Source organism: Phocoena sinus, chromosome X (assembly GCF_008692025.1).
Source record: "Phocoena sinus isolate mPhoSin1 chromosome X, mPhoSin1.pri, whole genome shotgun sequence".
Classification (NCBI taxonomy): domain Eukaryota; kingdom Metazoa; phylum Chordata; class Mammalia; order Artiodactyla; family Phocoenidae; genus Phocoena; species Phocoena sinus.
Window position 1 is genome coordinate 61,924,557 of NC_045784.1, and position 22,124 is coordinate 61,946,680.

General features: G+C 43.7%; 1 protein-coding gene across 5 annotated transcripts in view; it reads left to right on the forward strand.

Annotated features, from left to right (window-relative positions):
- NHSL2 (NHS like 2) overlaps window positions 1–22,124 on the forward strand; it is a 91,651-nt gene that overhangs the window by 23,803 nt on the left and 45,724 nt on the right. For 2 of the 5 annotated variants that reach the window (XM_032619513.1, XM_032619514.1), the window contains exon 1: window positions 13,918–14,741. The exons of 2 other annotated variants lie outside the window; for them this stretch is intronic. In XM_032619513.1, coding sequence (XP_032475404.1) covers window positions 14,714–14,741 — 28 coding nt within the window. In that variant the 5' untranslated portion in view covers window positions 13,918–14,713. Of the gene's footprint in view, window positions 1–13,915; window positions 14,742–22,124 lie in introns of those variants that run through there. One more of the 5 variants, XM_032619509.1, reaches the window with a different exon arrangement.

Below are 22,124 nucleotides of genomic sequence, written 5' to 3' on the forward strand. Positions count from 1 at the left end.
GGAAGGAGTCTCATCGGGTCAGCTGGTCATTCTGCTTTCTGGAACACCTGTCTGTCTGGGTCCTCACTGCAGAACACTCACAGGCCACTGGGCGCCCTCAGAGCCAGCTGGCAGATGGCTACCCTTGACTCAGGCACAGGTTCCCCAGTTCATTCAGTCATGGCCAAAAGAACAGTGCCTGGCACAGAGTAGCCACTCAACAAAATATTGATTGAATGAGTAAATAATAATCCAGAATCAAGGAATCACTTCTGTACACTTTGTTCAGAAGGGGCTATGGGTGAGGCAGGCACGCAAAGCATTGTGGGAGCCCTCTCTAAGGCCACACTTAGCAAATGAATTACCTGGATTTCTGATATACTTCTGTCTCCAATGTAAAGGTGCAGCATGTTATAAGGAGAAGAATGCAGGCTTTGTCACCAGATAGACCTGAGTTCAAATCCTGACTATCACTAACGCTGCAGCTTTGGGCAGGTTCCTTGACCTCTCCCTGTCCTTACCAATAACTTGGTAATATATATATATATATATATATATATATATATATATATATTATATTATATTATATATATATATCTCATAATATATCTATCTTGTTGTGTCATTAGGAAAACTAGTCTAGACAAAGAATGCAGTGCCTGGTACTTAAAGATGTTCAAGAGGTATTATCTATTGTGATTATTAAAGTCATTTTTAAAAGTTAAACCTTCTGGCTTTATCTATTAAGCTCCCAGTAAATGAGAGTGTGCTTGCAGTTCTAGAGATATGCTTGAATGTCTCAAGTCAGATACCGCCAGGCACCACAAACATTTCCTCTTATTGATGTCCATTACCAAAGGAAAAAGCCTTTTCTGCCTTTTTTTCTGCTGGCCATTTAGCTTTGAGACTGAGCAAGGCACCTCATCAATTTGCAAATGTTCCTTTCAAACACTTATGAATTCTGTCTCCCTCTGATAGTTCCACAACCTGAGTTCTAATTTATTCCTTGGATGATTTCCCTATTTTTATTGAAATTGATTGCCAGGAAAGGCACCTTCCCTGCAGACATGGGACTCTGGCCAGGTCTCCACATGGCAGAAGTGAGGGTATCTCTATCTAATACACCAGCAGTTACAAGTCACCTCCTGGGTACCTGGCCCTGTGCTGTGAGCAACATTATTTCTTCAGTCCAGGAGTCAAGGCGGTAGGTGAGAAAGGGACTGCTTAACACTGCTTTCTTCCAGAGTCCAGGCATTCTCTAGGGTGGGGGTTCCATAAGTTGTTCATCTGCCCCACTCTGCACTGATGGATGTTGAGAATGTTTCCAGTTTCACACAATTGCTGATAACGGGGCAATGAGTGTTCTTGTACATAGATGTGTGTGTACATGTATGACTACTTCCCTAGTCCATCTTTATGAAAGTGCAGTTACTGGATCAAACAGAGTATGAATAGTTACTTTGGATAAATATCAGAATATCGCACTTGGGACTTCCCTGGTGGCTCAGTGGTTAAGAATCCACTTGCCAGCTCTATTTACAATCGCCAGGACATGGAAGCAACCTGAGTGTCCATCGACAGATGAATGGATAAAGGAGATGTGGCACATATATACAATGGAATATTACTCAGCCATAAAAAGAAACAAAATTGAGTTATTTGTAGTGAGGTGGATGGACCTAGAGTCTGTCACACAGAGTGAAGTAAGTCAGAAAGAGAAAAACAAATACCATATGATAACACATATATATAGAATCTAAAAAAAAAAAATGGTTCTGAAGAACCTAGGGGCAGGACAGGAATAAAGACGCATACATAGAGAATGGACCTGAGGACACGGGGAGGGGGAAGGGTAAGCTGGGACAAAGTGAGAGAGTGGCATGAACATATATACACTACCAAATGTAAAGTAGATGGCTAGTGGGAAGCAGCCGCATAGCACAGGGGGATCAGCTCGGTGCTTTGTGACCACCTAGAGGGGTGGGATGGGGGTGTGGGAGGGAGGCGCAAGAGGGAGGAGACGTAAGGATATATGTATATGTATAGCTGATTCACTTTGTTGTAGAGCAGAGGCTAACACACCATTGTAGAGCAATTAGACTCCAATAAAAATGTTAAAAATAAATAAATAATTTAAAAAAACAAAATTAAAAAAAAGAATCCACCTGCCAGGGACTTCCCTGGCAGCACAGTGGTTAGGAATCCACCTGCCAGTGCAGGGGACATGGGTTCGATCCCTGATCCAGGAGGATCCCACATGCTGCGGAGCAACTAAGCCCACGAGACACAACTACTGAGCCCGCGAGCCACAACTACTGAGCCTGCGTGCTGCAACTACTGAAGCCCGTGTGCCTAGAGCCTGTGCTCTGCAACAAGAGTAGCCCCAACTCACCACAACTAGAGAAAGCCCACGCACAGCAACGAAGACCCAACGCAGCCAAAAATTTTTAAAAAAATAAAAAAAAAGAATATTGCCCTCATATAAGGCTTGAAAATTTACACTTCCACCCTTTACCTCAATTATTGCATGCCTAGGTGTATATCCTAGAGAAACTCTCACACAGGTGGACACTGGCACATATACCATAGATGTTCATGACAGCGTTGTTTAAAAGAGCAAAAACTTGAGAAACAACAGGAGTACAGATAGATAAATAAAATCACTGCAAATTCAAACAGTGGAATACTACACGGCATAGAAATGTCTGAACCGACATCAATGTGATATTTCTCACAAATCTAATGTTGAGCAAAGAAAGCAAATTGCAGAAAGATATATACGGTTCAATATAATTTGTACAAAGTTTAAGGACATGCAAAACAATACTGTATATTGTCATTGTTTACGAGCATATGCAGAGTATATTTTAAAACATGCATGTGAATCATAGGCTGTCCATTCAGGAGGATGGCTGTCTCTGGGGGGATGAATGTGCGACTGGGGAAGGACACAAGCGGCTTCAACTGAATATTTTATTTCTTTAAGGAAAAGGTTCTGGGGTAAATACTAGGAAATGTGTTTGTTCCTAATACTTTTCTGTATGCTTAAAATAGTTCATCATCTTCAAAAAAGAAGAAAATAGAAGTAGAGCAAAGATTCCCTCTGCTCCTTTTTTGCAGATGAGGAAACTGAGGCTCAGACAGGTTCACAGCCTCTCTGGAGCCGACCCTTTTGTCCAGGAGCACCCAGTACATCAGAGAGACCAATATCCTCTATGAGAAGGGACCTCGCACCCTGATTCACTGAGAACCCCCTTCTGTCCCAGACTCCAGTATAAATCCTTGGCGTGGACTGCTTGGGTAATAACGTCATGATTCTTGGCTTCCCGACCCAAGAGGATGGCCACCTAATTTTTGCTATTGTCACCCAAATGGTGGAGTCCGCCTGCCCGCCCATCTAAGGATTCTGTGTGTACTCAAACCGAGTGTGATGAAGGCTTAGGGCAAATATTAGATCCAGTCCTGATTTGTCAAGAGCCTTTACCATGAGCCCACCATTGCAGCATGGGTGCAGGGAAGCAAGAGTATTGCAAAGCTCTTCCCAGAACTGAAATTTTGCAACAATGCCTCCTGCAAGCAGCATTGCCCTGATCCGGTGACACAATGGAACCATCAGGTCTTATCAGCAGCACTTGGTCTAAAACAGAAACTAGGAGGGGTAGGAAGGGCAGTCCTCAGTGCTTGGCCCTGTTGCCATGGCCCCTGTTGCCATAGTCCCCAAGGGCTTTTGCTTATTATTTCTTTCAGCCGTTCATGGCATCCATCAGCAAGCAGGACCTAGAAGCTCTTTGAGGCAGACCAGGGAGAAAGTGGTTAACAGAAAAGATAAGAGAAAGTAGGGAAGTAATTAAACAAACAAAAAGAGTGGGTAGAAAGAATTTGGTGTATAGAAACACAAGGCCCAGAAAACAGGTACATTTAAGGAATCTTCTTGAGATGTGATGGACCAAGATGGCTGGGTCAGAATTAGCTGAGAAGTGCCCATTATGCAGCTGTCATGCGTTTCAAGTATAGCAACTCTGTGCCCTAGATTTTCCAGAAAAGTCCCAGTTTCAAGTATTGGGTTCTGTTTGTCAGACCAAGGATCCTGATTTGAGATTCAGAAAATAAGGTCACTGTAGTTATAGTAGCTCTCTAAGTCAGCCAGGAAAAGCTCATTAGAATTCACTCTGCCCCACTGGGCGGCAGGGAATCCCCACAGTGCCTGCCCCCGGGCACTAAAGGCCTGAGCAAGGTGGCCTCTTATACTGCCAGGAAACATCAAAGTGCCTCTAGACTCCTTGCCCTCCACACCACTGTAGCTCTCCAGGGGGCGTGTAGCCAGAAAGGCATAGGTTTTGACCCCCACTGGCCTGGGTTTCAATATTCTCTGCATTAATTCTGTCAGCTTGGGCAATGCTCTGAGCCCCAGTTGCCTCATCTGTAAAGTGAGAACAATAATATCTACGATACAGGGTTATTTCAAGCAAACATCAAATGAGATGTTTACCTTTAAAGCTCGTACAAGTGTTAGTTGTTAAAATTTATCCCTACATTCAACCAGTAAGTGTCCACTACATGCCAGGCACGAAGCCAGTCCTGGGGATACAGACGTGAGCAAAACAGACAAGGTCCCTGCTAGCATGGAGCTTTCAGCCCAAGGCAGATGGCAGACAGTAGCCAAAGAATTACCCATCCAAAGTTCACACAGAGGTAGAGCTGTTCTTTCTAAATGATGGCTCTGGCTGTTTTGTAGAGTGAAAGGGCTAGAGAAGGGGCTGGAGGCCACTTAGGAGGCTTCTGCCAGCCGTGGTAGCGTGGACTAGGGTGGTGGCAGTGACGGTGAGAAAGGGTCAGATTCTGGATCTATTTTGAAGGTAGAAGCAACAGAACTGGATGATGGACTGACATTTGGGAGTGGGGAAGAGGCAAGGAGGTATCTTAGCTAGCTGTGTCCCAAGGACTGGAGCCACTGGAGCCACAGAGTCAGTCCCAAGGCTGCTGAGGGATTCCATGTGGAGGTTGCGTTTCTTCTCTTCTCCCTTCTGTAGAACGGTGCAATTCCAGTCAAATCGGTTTGCTGGACTTGATCTTAATCGTTTAGTATTTAAAATTTTGCTTTGAGGTAGATAATAAAGGCAAATATACAGCATTCCGGCTTTACAATGAATGCATATTTCCCCTTAAAGGGAAATCCTTTGCTTCCAAATTTCAAATGGAATGTTACTTTAAAAACAACATAGTTTCCATTGATTTAGGATGCTGAAAAAAATCTTCAGTCTAGGTGATCTCCTCAGGGACCAGCATATGTTCTTTAAACTGGATTCCTTTCAAACCTCTGGCTCAGTATTTTTTGTTCCAAGAGGCTGGGAGAGAAGAGGTCTGAAAGGGGAGGGAGAGACAGGAAGGGCCAAAGACAAGTTTGAGTTTCATAACAATAGTGAACCACACTTTATAGTTTCCAAAGGAATTTCACACCAATTATTTATTGTCATATTTTGCAAATTCAGGACCAGAGTTATGTCCTGACTCCCAGTCCAGTGCTTTTGCTACTTACAGCACTGCCAGGTCCTTAACTTTGGGGGGTGGGGGAGGGGCAGGTCTCTCCATGAAAAACAAAAAGTCCCAATAGACATTCAAGACCCTTCTTTATTGAAGCAATTTATTTCATTTGCACTGAGAATGATTGTTAAAAGAAAATTTGGTATTTTCCCACACCAATTGTCCCCTCTACACATCAACAGGGCTTTTATTTCTCAATCCTTGCAGGCCTACCCTTCAGAAGCTATTATCTGCTTGACAGTCGCTGAGACCTCTTGTCTTCTTTCCTCTCTCAATTAAACACTAAGGACTGAGGTTCCATCTGCCCTGGAGCAAACAAACCTTTTGTTATACCTGTTTCCCAGTAGCTAGAGAGCTTTTTTCCTTTCTCCAACTTCTATAGTTCTCTTTTCAAAACACTTGAACCTCTTAGTGATTTTGAACTGCAGATGGCACATGAAATTGGTTTCCCAAACTTGGACCAAGCCTCTCCAAAGCCCACTGCTTTTAGCCTGCCTCCACCCATCCCTGAACTAGGAAAGAAAAAACCACACACACGTTTCCCTAAGTTGTTATTTTTCTCTTTTCTAAGCAGTCTCATCTTAACATGAATGTGGCAAACTCCTAGGGAGAAATGGTAGGGTGTATCTCCACTGGGTAGGTTTTTCTCTCCACAGTGGATGGGGCTGACCTGGCGGTCTTTGTCTTTTTTGTTGTTGTTGTTGTTTTTTAAGACTTATTTATTTATTTTTAAATTTTATTTATTTTTGGCTGTGTCGGGTCGTAGTTGCAGCACGTGGGCTCTTCGTTGTGGCACGCGGGCTTCTCTCTAGTTGTGGCGTGCGGGTTTTCTCTTCTCTAGTTGTGGTGCACAGGTTCCAGAGCACGTGGGCTCTATAGTTTGCGGCATGCAGGCTCTAGTTGAGGCGCACAAGCTCAGTAGTTGTGGTGTGCAGGCTTAGTTGCTCCGCGGCACGTGGGGTCTTAGTTCCCTGACCAGGGGTCGAACCCGTGTCCCCTGCATTGTAAGGTGGATTCTTTACCACTGGACCACAGGGGAAGTCTCCTGGCCGTCTTTGATAATGCTGTGGATAGTTAAGCTTTATCCAGCATGATGCCTTCCTTTTCTATGGAAAGACAGAAGGGACCTCAGGTTCAAGCTGAGCAAAGAGCCAACAGAAGTGGAATGGCTCCCCATGCACAGGATTTTGAAGGTGAGAGGAAAGAGAAGGTGAGGAAAGACAAGGGCAGAAAAGGAGGAACAAGAAAGAGTAAGACAAGAGGGGTGTTTGCAAGTAGAAATAAAGCTATGAAAAGAATAATAGAACCTCTGATTTTGGGGTTGAAAAATGTTAATACTTTTATACTATTATATAAACTATTATAATAAATTATTTTCCAACATTTAAAATTTAAATATATGCAATGGGTTCATTACTGTAAAAACATCACATTTGTTGTTAAAACTTCAAATAGCACTGAAGGGTTTAAAGTGAAAAATCCGGGTCAGAGTCCTTCTCCCTCCCTCTCAAAGCCCTCCTCACGCCCCCAAAAGGCCGTTGATGATAACAGTCCTTGTGTGTCCTTGGCAGACTTGCTTACAATACGATATATTATACAATATACAATTATATATTGTATATTATACAATATAAAATTATACAATACAATATATTGTATTGTTCATATACAAACTTATGTGTGCTTTCTAGATGCACAAATGAGATCATATTATACATGCTGGCCCATTCCTTATCCTTTTTCCCTTAAAATTAACAATAACTCTCTGAAATTTTCCCATTGCTTTTTTTAATTTAATTTTTTGGTAGTTTTAAAACAAAGTTTTTTTTTAATTGAAGTATAGTTCATTTCCAATGTTGTGTTAGTTTCTGGTGTACAGTAAAGTGATTCAGTTATTCACATATATATTCTTTTTCATCTTTTTTCCATTATAGTTTATTACAAGATACTGAATATAGTTCCCTGTGCTATACAGTAGGACCCTGTTGTTTATCTATTTTATATATAGTAGTTTATATCTGCTAATCCCAAACTCCTAATTTATCCCTCCCCCTCCCTTCCCCTTTGGTAACCATAAGTCTGTTTTCTATGTCTGTGAGTCTATTTCTGTTTTCTAAATAAGTTCATTTATATCATTTTTTATACTCCACATGTAAATGCTATCATATGATATTTGTCTTTGTCTGACTTACTTCACTTAGTATGATAATCTCTAGGTCCATCCATGTTGCTGCAAATGTCATTATTTCATTATTTTTAATGGCTGAGTAGTATTCCATTGTATATATGTACCACATCTTCTTACTGATTTATTTTCATTGAAGTGAGTTCATTTACAATGTTTGAAGTTTTCCCGTTTCTACTCATAGATATCTACTTCATTCTTCTCAATGACTGCATGGCATCCCATTGTATGGACACCCTGTGGTGTGCGGAACCCTGTTGATTGACATTTAAGTAAAATAGGAAGCCCAGCACAGCACCATCCAATAGAAATAGAATGTGAAGCACAAATGCAAGCCACCTATGGAATTTTGACTTTCCTGGTAGTAGCCACATTTTCTCCCTGCTGATTTGAGATGTCACTTTTATGATACTCTAAACACTCATATACACATGAACCTCTCTTGGACTATCTTATTTCATTCACCAATTTGCCACTTTCTACACCAGTATCCCCCATTTCCAGTAGCCACATTTAAAAAGTAAAAAAAAAAAAAAAAAGAGATTCTAGAAACGATTTTTGACATAGTCAGTTTTTTCCATTATATATCTTGTTTCAACTCATTTCCATACTAAAAAATAAAATAAAAAGAAAGAGGTGAAATTAATCTTGAGAAAATACTTCATTGACTCCAATTATCAAAAATATTTTTCAACATGAAATCAATATTAAAAATTATTAATAAGACAGATCCACCAGAGGGCAGACAGCAGAAGCAAGAAGAACTACAGTTCTGCAGCCTGTGGAAGGAAAACCACATTCACAGAAAGATAGACAAAATGAAAAGGCAGAAGACTTTGTACCAGATGAAGGAACAAGATGAAACCCCAGAAAAACAACTAAATGAAGTGGAGATAGGCAACCTTCGAGAAAAAGAATTCAGAATAATGACAGTGAAGATGATCCAGGACCTTGGAAAAAGAATGGAGGCAAAGACTGAGAAGATGCAAGAAATGTTTCACAAAGACCTAGAAGAATTAAAGAACAAACACCTAGAAGAATTAAAGAACAAACAAACAAAGATGAACAATACAGTAACTGAAATGAAAGGTACACTAGCAGGAATCAATAGCAGAATAACTGAGGTAGAAGAACGGTTAAGTGACCTGGAAGACAGAATGGTGGAATTCACTGCTGTGGAAGAGAATAAAGAAAAAAGAATGAAAAGAAATGAAGACAGCCTAAGAGACCTCTGGGACAACATTAAACACAACAACATTCGCATTATAGGGGTCCCAGAAGGAGGAGAGAGAGAGAAAGGACCCGAGAAAATATTTGAAGAGATTATAGTCAAAAACTTCCCTAACGTGGGAAAGGAAATAGCCACCCAAGTCCAGGAATCTCAGAGAGTTCCAGGCAGGATAAACCCAAGGAGAAACACACTGAGACACATAGAAATCAAATTGACAAAAATTAAAGACAAAAAAAATTATTGAAAGCAACAAGGGAAAAACGACAAATAACATACAAGGGAATTCCCATAAGGATAACAGCTGATTTCTCAGCAGAAACTCTACAAGCCAGAAGGGAGTGGCATGATATATTTAAAGTGATGAAAGGGAAGAACCTACAACCAAGATTACTCTACCTGGCAAGCATCTCATTCAGATTGGATGGAGAAAGCAAAAGCTGTACAGACAAGCAAAATCTAAGAGAATTCAGCACCAGCAAACCAGCTCTACAACAAATACTAAAGGAACTTCACTAAGTGGGAAACACAAGAGAAGAAAAAGACCTACAAAACAAACCCATAACAAGTAAGAAAATGGTAATAGGAACATACATATCGATAATTACCTTAAATGTGAATGGATTAAATGCTCCAACCAAAAGACACAGGCTCGCTGGATGGATACAAAAACAAGACCCATATATATGCTATCTACAAGAGACCCACTTCAAACCTAGGGACACATACAGACTGAAAGTGAGGGGATGGCAAAAGATATTCCATGCAGATGGAAATCAAAAGAAAGCTGGAGTAACAATACTCATATCAGATAAAATAGACTTTAAGGAACGTTACAAGAGACGAGGAAGGACACTACATAATGATCAAGGGATCAATCCGAGAAGAAGATATAACAACTATAAATATATACGCACCCAACATAGGAGCACTTCAATACATTAGGCAACTGCTAACAGCTATAAAAGAGGAAATCGACAGTAACACAGTAATAGTGAGGAACTTTAACACCTCATGTACACAAATGGACAGATCATCCAAACAGAAAATTAATAAGGAAACACAAGCTTTAAATGACACAATAGACCAGATAGATTTAATTGATATTTACAAGACATTCCATCCAAAAACGGCAGATTACACTTTCTTCTCAAGTGCACACGGAACATTCTCCAGGAGAGATCACATCTTGGGTCACAAATCAAACCTCAGCAAATTTAAGAAAATTGAAATCATATCCAGCAACTTCTGTGAGCACAGCGCTATGAGATTAGAAATCAGTTACAGGGGAAAAAACATAAAAAACACAAACACATGGAGGCTAAACAATACGTTACTAAATAACCAAGAGATCACTGAAAAAATCAAAGAAGAAATCAAAAACTACCTAGAGACAAATTACAATGAAAACACGATGATCCAAAACCTATGGGACGCAGCTAAAGCAGTTCTAAGAGGGAAGATTATAGCAATACAATCCTACCTCAAGAAACAAGAAAAATCTCAAATAAACAATCTAACTTTACACCTAAAAGAACTAGAGAAAGAAGAACAAACAAAACCCAAAGTTAGTAGAAGGAAAGAAATCATAAAGATCAGAGCAGAAATAAATGAAATAGAAGCAAAGAAAACAATAGCAAACATCAATAAAACTAAAAGCTGGTTCTTTGAGAAGATAAACAAAACTGATAACCTTTAGCCAGACTCATCAAAAAAAAAGAGGGAGAGGACTCAAATCAATAAAACTAGAAATGAAAAAGAAGTTACAACAGACACTGCAGAAATACAAAGCATCCTGAGAGACTACCACAAGCAACTCTGTGCCAAAAAATGGACAACCTGGAAGAAATGGACATATTCTTAGAAAGGTTAAACCTTCCAAGACTGAACCAGGAAGAAATAGAAAATATGAGCAGACCAATCACAAGCACTGAAATTGAAACTGTGATTAAAAATCTTCCAACAAACAAAAGCCCAGGACCAGATGGCTTCACAGATGAATTCTATCAAACGTTTAGAGAAGAGCTAACACCCATCCTTCTTAAACTCTTCCAAAAAATTGCAGAAGAAGGAACACTCCCAAACTCATTTTATGAGGCCACCATCACCCTGATACCAAAACCAGACAAAGATACTACAAAAAAAGAAAATTACAGACCAGTATCCCTGAGGAATATAGAAGCAAAAATCCTCAACAAAAGACTAGCAAACAGAATCCAACAACACATTAAAAGGATCATACACCATGATCAAGTGGGATTTATCCCAGGGGTGCAAGGATTCTTCAATATATGACAATCAATCAATGTGACACACCATATTAACAAATTGAAGAATAAAAACCATATGATCATCTCAATGGATGCAGAAAAAGCTTTTGACAAAATTCAACACCCATTTATGATAAAAACTCTCCAGAAAGTGGGCATAGAGGGAACCTACCTCAACGTAATAAAGGCCATATACGACAAACCCACAGCAGCCATCATTCTCAATGGTGAAAAACTGAAAGCATTTCCTCTAAAATCAGGAACAAGATAAGGATGTCCACTCTCGCCACTATTATTCAACATAGTTTTGGAAGTCCTAGCCATGGCAATCAGGGAAGAAAAAGAAATAAAAGGAATACAAATGGGAAAAGTAGAAGTAAAACTGCCACTGTTTGCAGATGACACAATACTATACATAAAGAATCCTAAAGATGCCACCAGAAAACTACTAGAGGTAATCAATGAATTTGGTAAAGTTGCAGGATACAAAATTAATGCACAGAAATCTCTTGCATTCCTATACACTAATGATTAAAAATCTGAAAGAGCAATTAAGGAAACACTCCCATTTACCATTGCAACAAAAAGAATAAAATACCTAGGAATAAACCTACCTAGGGAGACAAAGACCTGTATGCAGAAAAGTGTAAGACAATGATGAAAGAAATTAAAGATGATACAAACAGTTGGAGAGATATACCATTTTCTTGGATTGGAAGAATCAACATTGTGAAAATGACTACACTACCCAAAGCAATCTACAGATTCAGTGCAATCCCTACCAAACTCCCAATGGCATTTTTCACAGAGCTAGAGCCAAAAATTTCACAATTTGTATGGAAACACAAAAGACCCCAAATAGCCAAAGCAATCTTGAGAAAGAAAAACGGAGCTGGAGGAATCAGGCTCCCGGACTTCAGACAACACTACAAAGCTACAGTAATCAAGACAGTATGGTAGTGGCACAAAAACGGAAATATAGATCAATGGAACAGGATAGAAAGCCCAGAGATAAACCCACACACCTATGGTCAACTAATCTATGACAAAGGAGGCAAGGATATACAATGGAGAAAAGACAGTCTCTTCAAAAAGTGGTGCTGGGAAAACTGGACAGCTACATGTAAAAGAATGAAATTAGAACACTCCCTAACACCATACACAAAAATAAACTCAAAATGGATTAGAGACCTAAATGTAAGGCCAGACACTATAAAACTCTTAGAGGAAAACATAGGCAGAACACTCTTTGACATAAATCACAGCAAGATCTTTTTTGATCCACCTCCTAGAGTAATGGAAATAAAAACAAAAATAAACAAATGGGACCTAATGAAACTTGAAAGCTTTTGCAAAGCGAAGGAAACTACAAACAAGACGAAAAGACAACCCTCAGAATGGGAGAAAATATTTGCAAATGAATCAACAGACAAAGGATTAATCTCCAAAATATATAAACAGCGCATGCAGCTCAATATTAAAAAACAAACAACCCAATCAAAAAATGGGCAGAAGACCGAAATAGACATTTATCCAAAGAAGAGCTACAGATGGCCAAGAAGCACATGAAAAGCTGCTCAACATCACTAATTATTAGAGAACTGCAAATCAAAACTACAATGAGGTATCACCTCACACCAGTTAGAATGGTCATCATCAGAAAATCTACAAACAACAAATGCTGGAGAGGATGTGGAGAAAAGGGAACCCTCTTGCACTGTTGGCGGGAATGTAGATTGATACAGCCACTATGGAGAACAGTATGGAGGTTCCTTAAAAAACTAAAAATAGAATTACCATATGACCCAGCAATCCCACTACTGGACATATACCCAGAGAAAACCTTAATTCAAAAAGACACATGGGGCTTCCCTGGTGGCGCAGTGGTTGAGAGTCCGCCTGCCGATGCAGGGAACACGGGTTCATGTCCCAGTCCGGGAAGATCCCACATGCTGCAGAGCGGCTAGGCCCGTGAGCCATGGCCACTGAGCCTGCGCGTCCGGAGCCTGTGCTCCGCAACGGGAGAGGCCACAACAGTGAGAGGCCACAACAGTGAGAGGCCCGCGTACAGCAAAAAAAAAAAAAAGATTATAAAAAAAAAAAAAAAAAAAAGACACATGCACCCCAATGTTAATTGTGGCACTATTTACAATAGCCAGGTCATGGAATCAACCTAAATGCCCATCGACAGACGAATGGATAAAGAAGATGTGGTATGTATATACAATGGAATATTACTTAGCCATAAAAAGGAACGAAATTGGCTCATTTGTAGAGACGTGGATGGATCTAGGGACTGTCATACAGAGTGAAGTAAGTCAGAAAGAGGAAAACAAATATCGTATATTAATGCATATATGTGGAACCTAGAAAAATGGTACAGATGAACCAGTTTGCAGGGCGGAAATAGAGACACAAATGTAGAGAACAAACGTATGGACACCAAGGGGGGAAAGTGGCACGGGGGTGGTGGTGTAATGAATGGGAGATTGGGATTGACATATATACACTAATATGTATAAAATGGATAACTAATAAGAACCTGCTGTATAAAGAAGTAAATAAAATAAAGTTCAAAAATTAAAAAAAAAAAGACTACGAAAGCGGAAATGAACATATTGGACTACATCAAACTAAAACACTTTTCTTGGTAAAGGAAACCATCAACAGAATGAATAGGCAACTTTCAGAATGGGAGAAAATATTTGCAAATCATGTATCTAATAAGGGGTTAATATCCAAAATATATAAAGAACTCACACAACTCAATATAAAAAAATTCCAATTAAAAAAATTATTAATAAGACATTTAACACTCTTATTTTCATACTAAGTTTTAAAATCCGGTGTGAATTTTACACTTATAGCACGTTGCAATTCAGAGTAGCCAATTTCAAGTGCTCAAGAGCCGTACATGGCTGGTGGCTGTGGTACTGGAGAGTGGAAGTCTAGCAGGCAGAGGCCAAAATGTCACCTGAGTTGTGTGTCTCTGTGGTGGGTGAGAATGGATTAGAAGGGCAGAAGCTGAGAATGAAAACCTCAGCGTCACCGCTTGGGACAACTCCTGGGGCCTCTCGGGTCCTTTGTGTGTGGACCCCCATAAACTCGCTGCACGCTGGCCTGGTGCAGGGCAGAATAGCCAACGCAAGTACGAAAAGCCCAGCTCCTTACCCGTCATGGGCTCTAGCTCTGCTGGCCACAGAGATAAGGAAAGGACCTCGAGTGCTCAGGAAGTGATCATCTGGGGCCTGTCACAGGTTCCCCTTTCTTTGCTTCCAGAGGTACTTCTGTTCACAGCTTCTCATTGTACTTAATGAGCATTGTACCCAATGCTCCATTTCCTTTTTTCAAAAACAGAGTGGTGTGGCAATGGGGCTCTGAGGAAAGCCCTGGCACTGGGATCGGGGAGGGTGTGGTGTGAGGAACCCACACTGTGGCTTACTCAACTGTGAGATCTTAACTCAGGGGCCCCCAGAGCTGCTGCGGTCCTTGGTGTCAGTGGTGACAGCCATGGCAGCCCAGCCTAGCACCTGGAATGGTGAGCATGAACACGACTGCATACTGTGAGGGGATTTGCAGTGGGGTTTGAGGTTGGGGGTTGGCGCCTGGGTGGGTGCTGGCAGTGCGCGACGAGGCAGGTGGCTGGAGGGCCCTGAGGATGGGGAAGCCAGGCCAGGTTTGGGGAGCATTTGGACTTCCCAGCAGGCTTGAGAGCTTGCCCCCGGGTTGGCAGGAAGCTGAGAAATGTGATTATCCCCTGCAGGGCAGCATGCTGTCCCTGGGCAACGGTGGTGGCCCCATGCCCACTGCCTGACTGATTTCCAAATCAGCCCTACCCCAGCCTACCCTTCCCCTCCTGGCCAGCCACAAGAACCAACCCATGGTGGCGGGCTGGGCCAAGGTCTCACAGGGGACTCTGGAGCAGGAGAAAGGAATGTCGTCCTGTGGCAGCTGGGAGGGAGCTCTTCTTCACCTATCTCACACCCAGTTTGCCCGCGGCTGCCTTGCGGGGGCGGAGGCCCAGCATTCCTCTTTCACTCCTGCTGCTGCCTCCTCCAGCCCTGCAGCCTAGAAACTCTCAGAGGGATCAGACTCTCAGAGGGATCAGAAGAAACCCAACTGCTTTCTGCCTGGTCACCTAAGCTGGACCCTCCCAACAAGTCGAGCCTGGGCCAGAGGAAAAGGACTAGGAAGACAGAGCAGCTTCACAAAGTCCCATATGCACATGGTGCCCTCACCCCAGTTCCACTGTGCCAGCTCCCTCCCCCAGCTGGCCAAAGGGTGGAACCCTGTTGATTAAGACTTATCCCTGAATGTCAGTAGCTCAGCACCTAATGCAGAGCCTGGTACATACATGGGAGCTAACCAGTAGAGTTCCCATGGATGGATGGATGGATGGATGGATGGATGAACATACTCTAGATTTTGTCTTTGCTGTACTACTTGCTCCCAAAGCCCTCAAACTAAAATCTCTCACATCATCACTTTAGTGCCTTCTACTCCAGGCACCTAGGCTGACACTAATCTCTAGTAACTAAGAAAAATTCCTGAGTACAACCAGCCCAAGGATTCCTGAGGGTAGGCTTGGAGAATGGTCTCACAACCTTGTCTCTCCTCACATTATTGCTTGTAGGGTCTTCTGGGGTGAATCATCCTACTTTGAGAATCAAGAGCATGGGGGTTGGGTTCAAGTCTCAAGCCTGCTTTTTCCTATCTATGTAACCTTAGTCAAAAGTCATTTTTCCTCTCCAAGACTTAGGACTCTGCTCTGTAAAATGGAGCTAAAAATACCTATCTGGGATTATGGTAAGGAATAAATGAGAAAATGTATTAGGTTGAACCCTAAGAAATTGCCCCAAAACAGTTGAACACCAGCAATTTTGTACGGTTCAACCTAATATATAAAGTGTTTTATCCCTTTAATCAGAATACAGGTCAAACTAATAGAAGCAACCACTTCTCCACCAATCATGGCTGCAGGCATTTCCTGCAGTAGTTTGGCCTGGGAACAGGGTGACTCGTGGCAGCTACTGCCTGGAAATGATTTACCCACAAGAGCACAGTAGGAGTTGGCACCTTCTCCTGACCTGGGTGAGAGTTCCCACTCCCTAGGTCAAGTTCCAAGGCAGAGATGGCCCAGGACAGGCCTTCCTTCCCAGGGGAAGAGCCACAGTGGCAGCAAGATAAGGATAGGGTGCACATTATAAGCCTAAGAACCGGGTGAGTCCCAGCCACTGAGGCTCAGGAGAAGGGCCCCAGCAGAGTGGTAGCCTCTCCACCATTCTGAATGGCACCTTGAAGGTGACTTTTTTAACTAGATGCTCCACAACTATGTGTTGGCCTGATGGCTGTGAGCTACCCCATGATCCTAGTGCCTGGGTAATCTTGCCTGGGCCAGTGGAGACATGTAAAATCACTCAGGCCCAGCCTGGGACCTCAGGGGAGAAAAGCCAGGGAAGACATCCCCCAGGAGCTGCCCAAATTGAGTGTGTACCACTGGCAGGCAGTGAACCACTCTGCTGAGGGCCCCAAGCCCTGGCCAGCCTGTGCCAGAGAGTCCACATGGAGAGTGAGGCCAACTCGACCCACAGCCCAGGTGCTAGTTTCCCAGCATCAAGCAGGATGGCGTGTGTGAAATTTGTTCAGGGAAGTGTGATGAATCTCCGACTTGAGCTACGACATTGACTCCCAGAGCACAGAGGTGCCTGACCAGGAGTCCACGTACTTGGATGGGAAAAAAAATTACAACTTTGTCTTCACTAACCTCTAACTGAAATTTCACCTTTCCTCCCCTAATGAATGCAGCAGCACACTGAAGTCATATTAGCACTACCTGCAACTTTGTCTCCAGTTAGAACTGCAGAGATTTTTCTATCTCATTACCGTTGCTGCAGGTATTTTGAAATAACATTACACTCATGGCTACTTCAAAAGTGTGCTAGTTACTGGACCTGCCACTAGATCATGTTACTCAATGTGCTAATAATGAAATGTCTATTACTATATCACAAATTTTAAAACATATATATTTATAACCATCTTTAAATATGGTTGGCTTCCCTTGTAATCCTATGTATCTTATTTTATGCTTATAGAAACATTCCAAGGAGTCCATAGGTGTCATCAGACTCCCAAAACAGTCCAAGCCATAAATGTGTTAAGAACTACTGGGTTCTAGAGTTGGCAGGAAATCAGGCTGATTGGGGTCAACAGGGAAGGCCTGGATGCCAGAAGAGGCAGCACGGGCTTGTGCTCTGCAGGCACCAGGAGGATGCTAAAGGTTTCTAAGCAGGAGACTACACAAGATGATGCTGAGGTTTCCAGCCTGGGATTCCAGAGATGGTTGTAGCATTAACAGAAATAGAGAAGTCAGGAGGAAAGTTTGATCGGGGTAGTGGGAAAGGGTTTTGTTTTAAACATATTAAATTAGGGACTAAAAAAATGGACATCCAGGTGAAGTTGTCCACCCAGCTCTGGGAAATGCAAATGGGCAGACTGGGAGAGTGGCCATGGCAACAGGAAAGATTTGAGTGGGGGGGGGTCATCCTTCAAGATGGTCATGGAAGCATTTGGAGTAATTGCAGTCATCAGTGGAAAAAGGACAGTGGGAGAAAAGAGGCCAAGGCAAGGGGCTGTCATAGGCTGGCTTCTCTGGGAAATAGATTCTGAGACAGAGATTTGTGTTCAGGTTTATGGGACTGGCTTCTAGAACAGCACCTGTGAAGAAGTAAGGGAAGCAGGATTGGTCAAAGGCAGGAGCTGAACTGCGAAACACAGTCACACTGGAGACCTTAGCTGACCCCGTGAGGAGCTCTGAGCTGGGATGGTCCCTTCAGAGGGTCCCAACTGAGGCTGGCGGCTGGGCCTTTCTCCTCCCACCACCCTTGCCCCCCATCTATTGACTAGTCTTTGGATGTAGGCTGTCCTCCCCCCAGGGAAGGAGCATTACCTTGGATAGGGACTCAACTGTGAGCCATCAGCCAACATCTCTGGCAGCTGGGGGATTGAGTGCCTTGGTCCTAAATGGGGAAGAGGGGAAGCTCAAAGTCTGTTCTCCCAGCCGCAGGGAAAGTGCAAGTGGCTACACGCCCCCCCCCCCACCCCGCAACCCTGCGCAGGCCTCTAAGCAAGTCCCACCCTGCCGTCCACAGCCAGTTGTAGGAGTCCCAGGGACAGTGAGTCAGGGCCTAAAAGGAATTTGAGTCCTTAGTGCCTGTAATTCAGGTCCTCAGTATCTCCTCCAACCTCTCCCATTTGGGACTAAGCTGGGGGGAAGTTGGAGAGAGCTGAGCCGTTGCCATTCTCTGCAGTTTGTTTTTAAGAGGTTACCAAACTAAGCAAACCAACCACAGCAGAAACAGGTTCTGTGGCCTCTGTGTCCCTCCCTTCCTTCTGGGGCGACCCACATCTCAAAAAGGGGATGTCACCACAATTGAGGTTAGAGCCCTGCTCACAAGGCCTGCAGTCTGTCCAGGAAATGATACCGTTAGAGCTGCCAAATAAAAGGAGGTTGGGCTTCATTTTGAAAGCAACAAATGTACCAACTTGACTTTTGATTTTGACATTTATGTCCTAAGACCAAAAAAGCAAACCAAATAGCAACCAAACTGATTAGACACAAACTCTCCCCAAACTTTAAAATCCAGAAAAATTGATTCGTCCATTCATTCATTCCACGAAAAAATAACAGGTTCTGAGTTTGCAAAATGATAGGCTGACAGACCAAATGTGGCTGAAGACCAGCTTGTTGTTGTACATAGTTTTAAAAAATAATTTAAGTCAGTTGCCAATTCACTTTTTATTTTAACATCTTTTTTGGAGTATAATTGCTTTACAATGGTGTGTTAGTTTCTGCTGTATAACAAAGTGAATCAGCTATACGTATACATATATCCCTTTATCTCCACCCTCTTGCGTCTCCCTCCAACCCTCCCTATCCCTCCCCTCTAGGTGGACACAAAGCACCGAGCTGATCTCCCTGTGCTATGCGGCTGCCTCCCGCTAGCTATCTAGTTTACATTTGGTAGTGTATATATGTCCATGCCACTCTCTCACCTCATACCAGCTTACCCTTCCCCCTCCCCGTGTCCTCACGTCCATTCTCTAGTAGGTCTGCAACTTTATTCCTGTCCCGCCCCTAGGTTCTTCATGGAATCTAAGGGGAAAAAAAAAAGGTTCTGGAGACCCTAGGAACCAAATCACTTTTTTAAAAATTGTAAGATCTGACCACAATGAACCCGTCAGCAAGAACTAAGTGCTGCCCCCTTGTGGATGGGCGTGGGTCCCCCGCCTCCCCAGTTCACCTCAGACCCCATTCAAGCCTGCTGCTCTCCTCAGCAGGGGCCCTGTCATGTCAGCGTTTGTGTTCATGAACACTAGACCCAGAAAAGATGGATGCTAGGATTGCAACGCTGGATGGTGTTATGGCTCTTGCTCACAGGGCTGTCTCTGCTCTCTTCCGCTCACTACCTAGGGTGGGACTTGGACCCACCGACCTAGACATTGCAGACTCATTGTGTACCAACAGACAGGGCCTTGGGGAAGGAGCCACAAATGTGGTCAAGAGAAGTTGGGGAAACTTAACAGAGATTCTAGGAGGATGGATAGACTTCTACTGGGTGGAAAAGAGGGCAGGGGTAGGGGAAAGAGGCGTGTCAGCACAAAGGAATGCCAGAGGATGGCGCTTCTAAAGGAAGTGGCACGTGTGTAGTGGAGAGGGGTGGAGGAGGCCTTGCCAGCCAGGCTGAGGAACTGGCTTTTTATCCCAGAGGTTTTGAGGCAGAGGCATGAGGTGATCTGACATGTGCGACTAGAAGATGACTCTGGTGGCCCCATGGAGGGCAAGACCCCAGGCAGGGAGGACAGGCAGGAGGTTCCTGCCACTGTTTAGGTGAGAAGTAATAGGGCTTTGATTTGGGGAGGTGCCAGTGAGTAGAGGAAGGAAGCGATTCAAGAGGGATTTAGGAGGTCAGACTAACAGGTCGTCCTGATTCCTCAAGGTGGGTGGGAACTTGCACACCATGGCGCATTGCTGAGCTCTGCTGGCGGCCACAGGAGCGGGTGCCCTTTGTTCGACACTTGCCCATCCGTTAATGCACTCCAACCTCAAAGCCAAAGACAGCCAATGGACTGTCTTTCCACAAGGCAAACAGCTCCTTGAAGAGCTCCCTAGCATCCCTCCGGACACCCTGGCACATCCTGACCTTAGCCATAGTGCATAGTCTCCTCAAACCATCCTTTGCTTCAAAGCAAAGTCCAAGAGGGCAGGGACTGTGCCCATCCTGGTCATCACTGTATCCCCGAATGCCTGTGTGCCCAGTACACAGGAAGGACCCAGTGTATTTGTTGAATGAATGAACTATTTTTCTGGCACCTACTTTGTGTCTGGTACTTTGCAAATATTAATTCATTTCATCTTTAAAACATCCCCATGAGGATAAGCCAGGTATGCTTATGATCCCCATTTTGTAGATGAGGAAAATGAGGCATGGAGAGGTGGAGAGACTTGCCCAAGGCCATGGGGCTTCAGAAGAGACAGAGCTGGGATTTGACTCCTGACTGATGCTGGTTCCCCTACAACACATTGCTCCAAAGTGTACATTCAAACAGGATCTCGACTGAGAAGGTTGAGGTTGTCCCATTTCTTTCTTGTTTATTAAAAAACCCACATATTTAGAGAAGTTAGATTTGCCCCTCAGAGTGCAAAGCATAATTTCCACTCAGTGAGAAAGTCATCTCACCTCAGTGGGAGATGCAGCTGAAACTCACAGGACTGAACATCCCCTGGAGGATGCAGGAACAGAGGGGCGAGATGCCTCCCTCTGGTCCAGGTGTCTTTTCTCTACCAACTTCTTCTTAATCAGAGTGTGATATGAGGACCAGCAGCAATAGCAGCTCCTGGGACCTAGTTAGGAATACAGCATCTCAGCACACACCCTCTTCCCACCTACTGATTCAAACCTTCATTTTAACAACATCTTCATGGGATTCATATGCATGAAAAGTTTGAGAAGCACTGACCTAGGGGGCAGCCTCTGAGAGTGACCTAGCTCCTCACCAGATCGGAGCTCTCTGAGGGCAGGGCTGTGTCTTGTTGTGTCCCCAGGTTCCTTGCACAGTGCCGGGCATGTAGCGGGTACTTAGTAATGCGTGTTGAATGAGTATATTGCTGAAGAAATCTAGCCACATACAGCCAGCTTAGGCACAGATAGAATCATGTACCGGGCACATCGTGCAGCCCTGCCCGCCCCTGTCACCCACTTCTGCAAGCTGCCCAAGGCAGAGGCCCAGTCCTGGGGCTCCTTCTTAGCCTATGGTCCCGTGAGGGAGGCCCAACACCAGGGAATTTGTCTCTATAGGCCTTAGACTTTGGACAGGATGCTGAATAGGCTTGCTTCCTCCATCCTCCTACCCCGAAAACCCCAAGGAGGAACTTCTGAGGTGCCACACTCTGGTTTTTGCTCTCTTCGCTGAGAGCCTGGCCTCCTCAGCACCAGTGACCACCGCCATCCCCACGCCACTTCTCAAATGCCCCCCCTGGAAATCCAGGTCCCTTCCAGGGTGCTGCCAGGTGCTGGCTACCAAGCCTTTGCTGAGCGTGCAACCAAAATAAACCTCAGTTGATATGGAAACGGGTCAAATTATTTTAAGAAAAAAATTGCTCCTTCATTAAGTCACGTTGTTATGGCAACTGGGATTAGGAAAGTAACTTGGCCGAGGAGGTTATGTGCAATGTTTTGGGACTGAGAGTTTTCAGAAGAGCGGAAAACAATTTGTGAGCTCATCTCCTCATCGCCTGGTTCTGCCTAGAAGAGGAGGAGGAGGAGGGCCAGTTGAGGATCAAGCCATCCCACCTGGGTGGGCTTGTGCAGGGGGACTGGGGGCCGCTCGCGGGGAACCCGCCTGTGGTGATGCAGGCTGA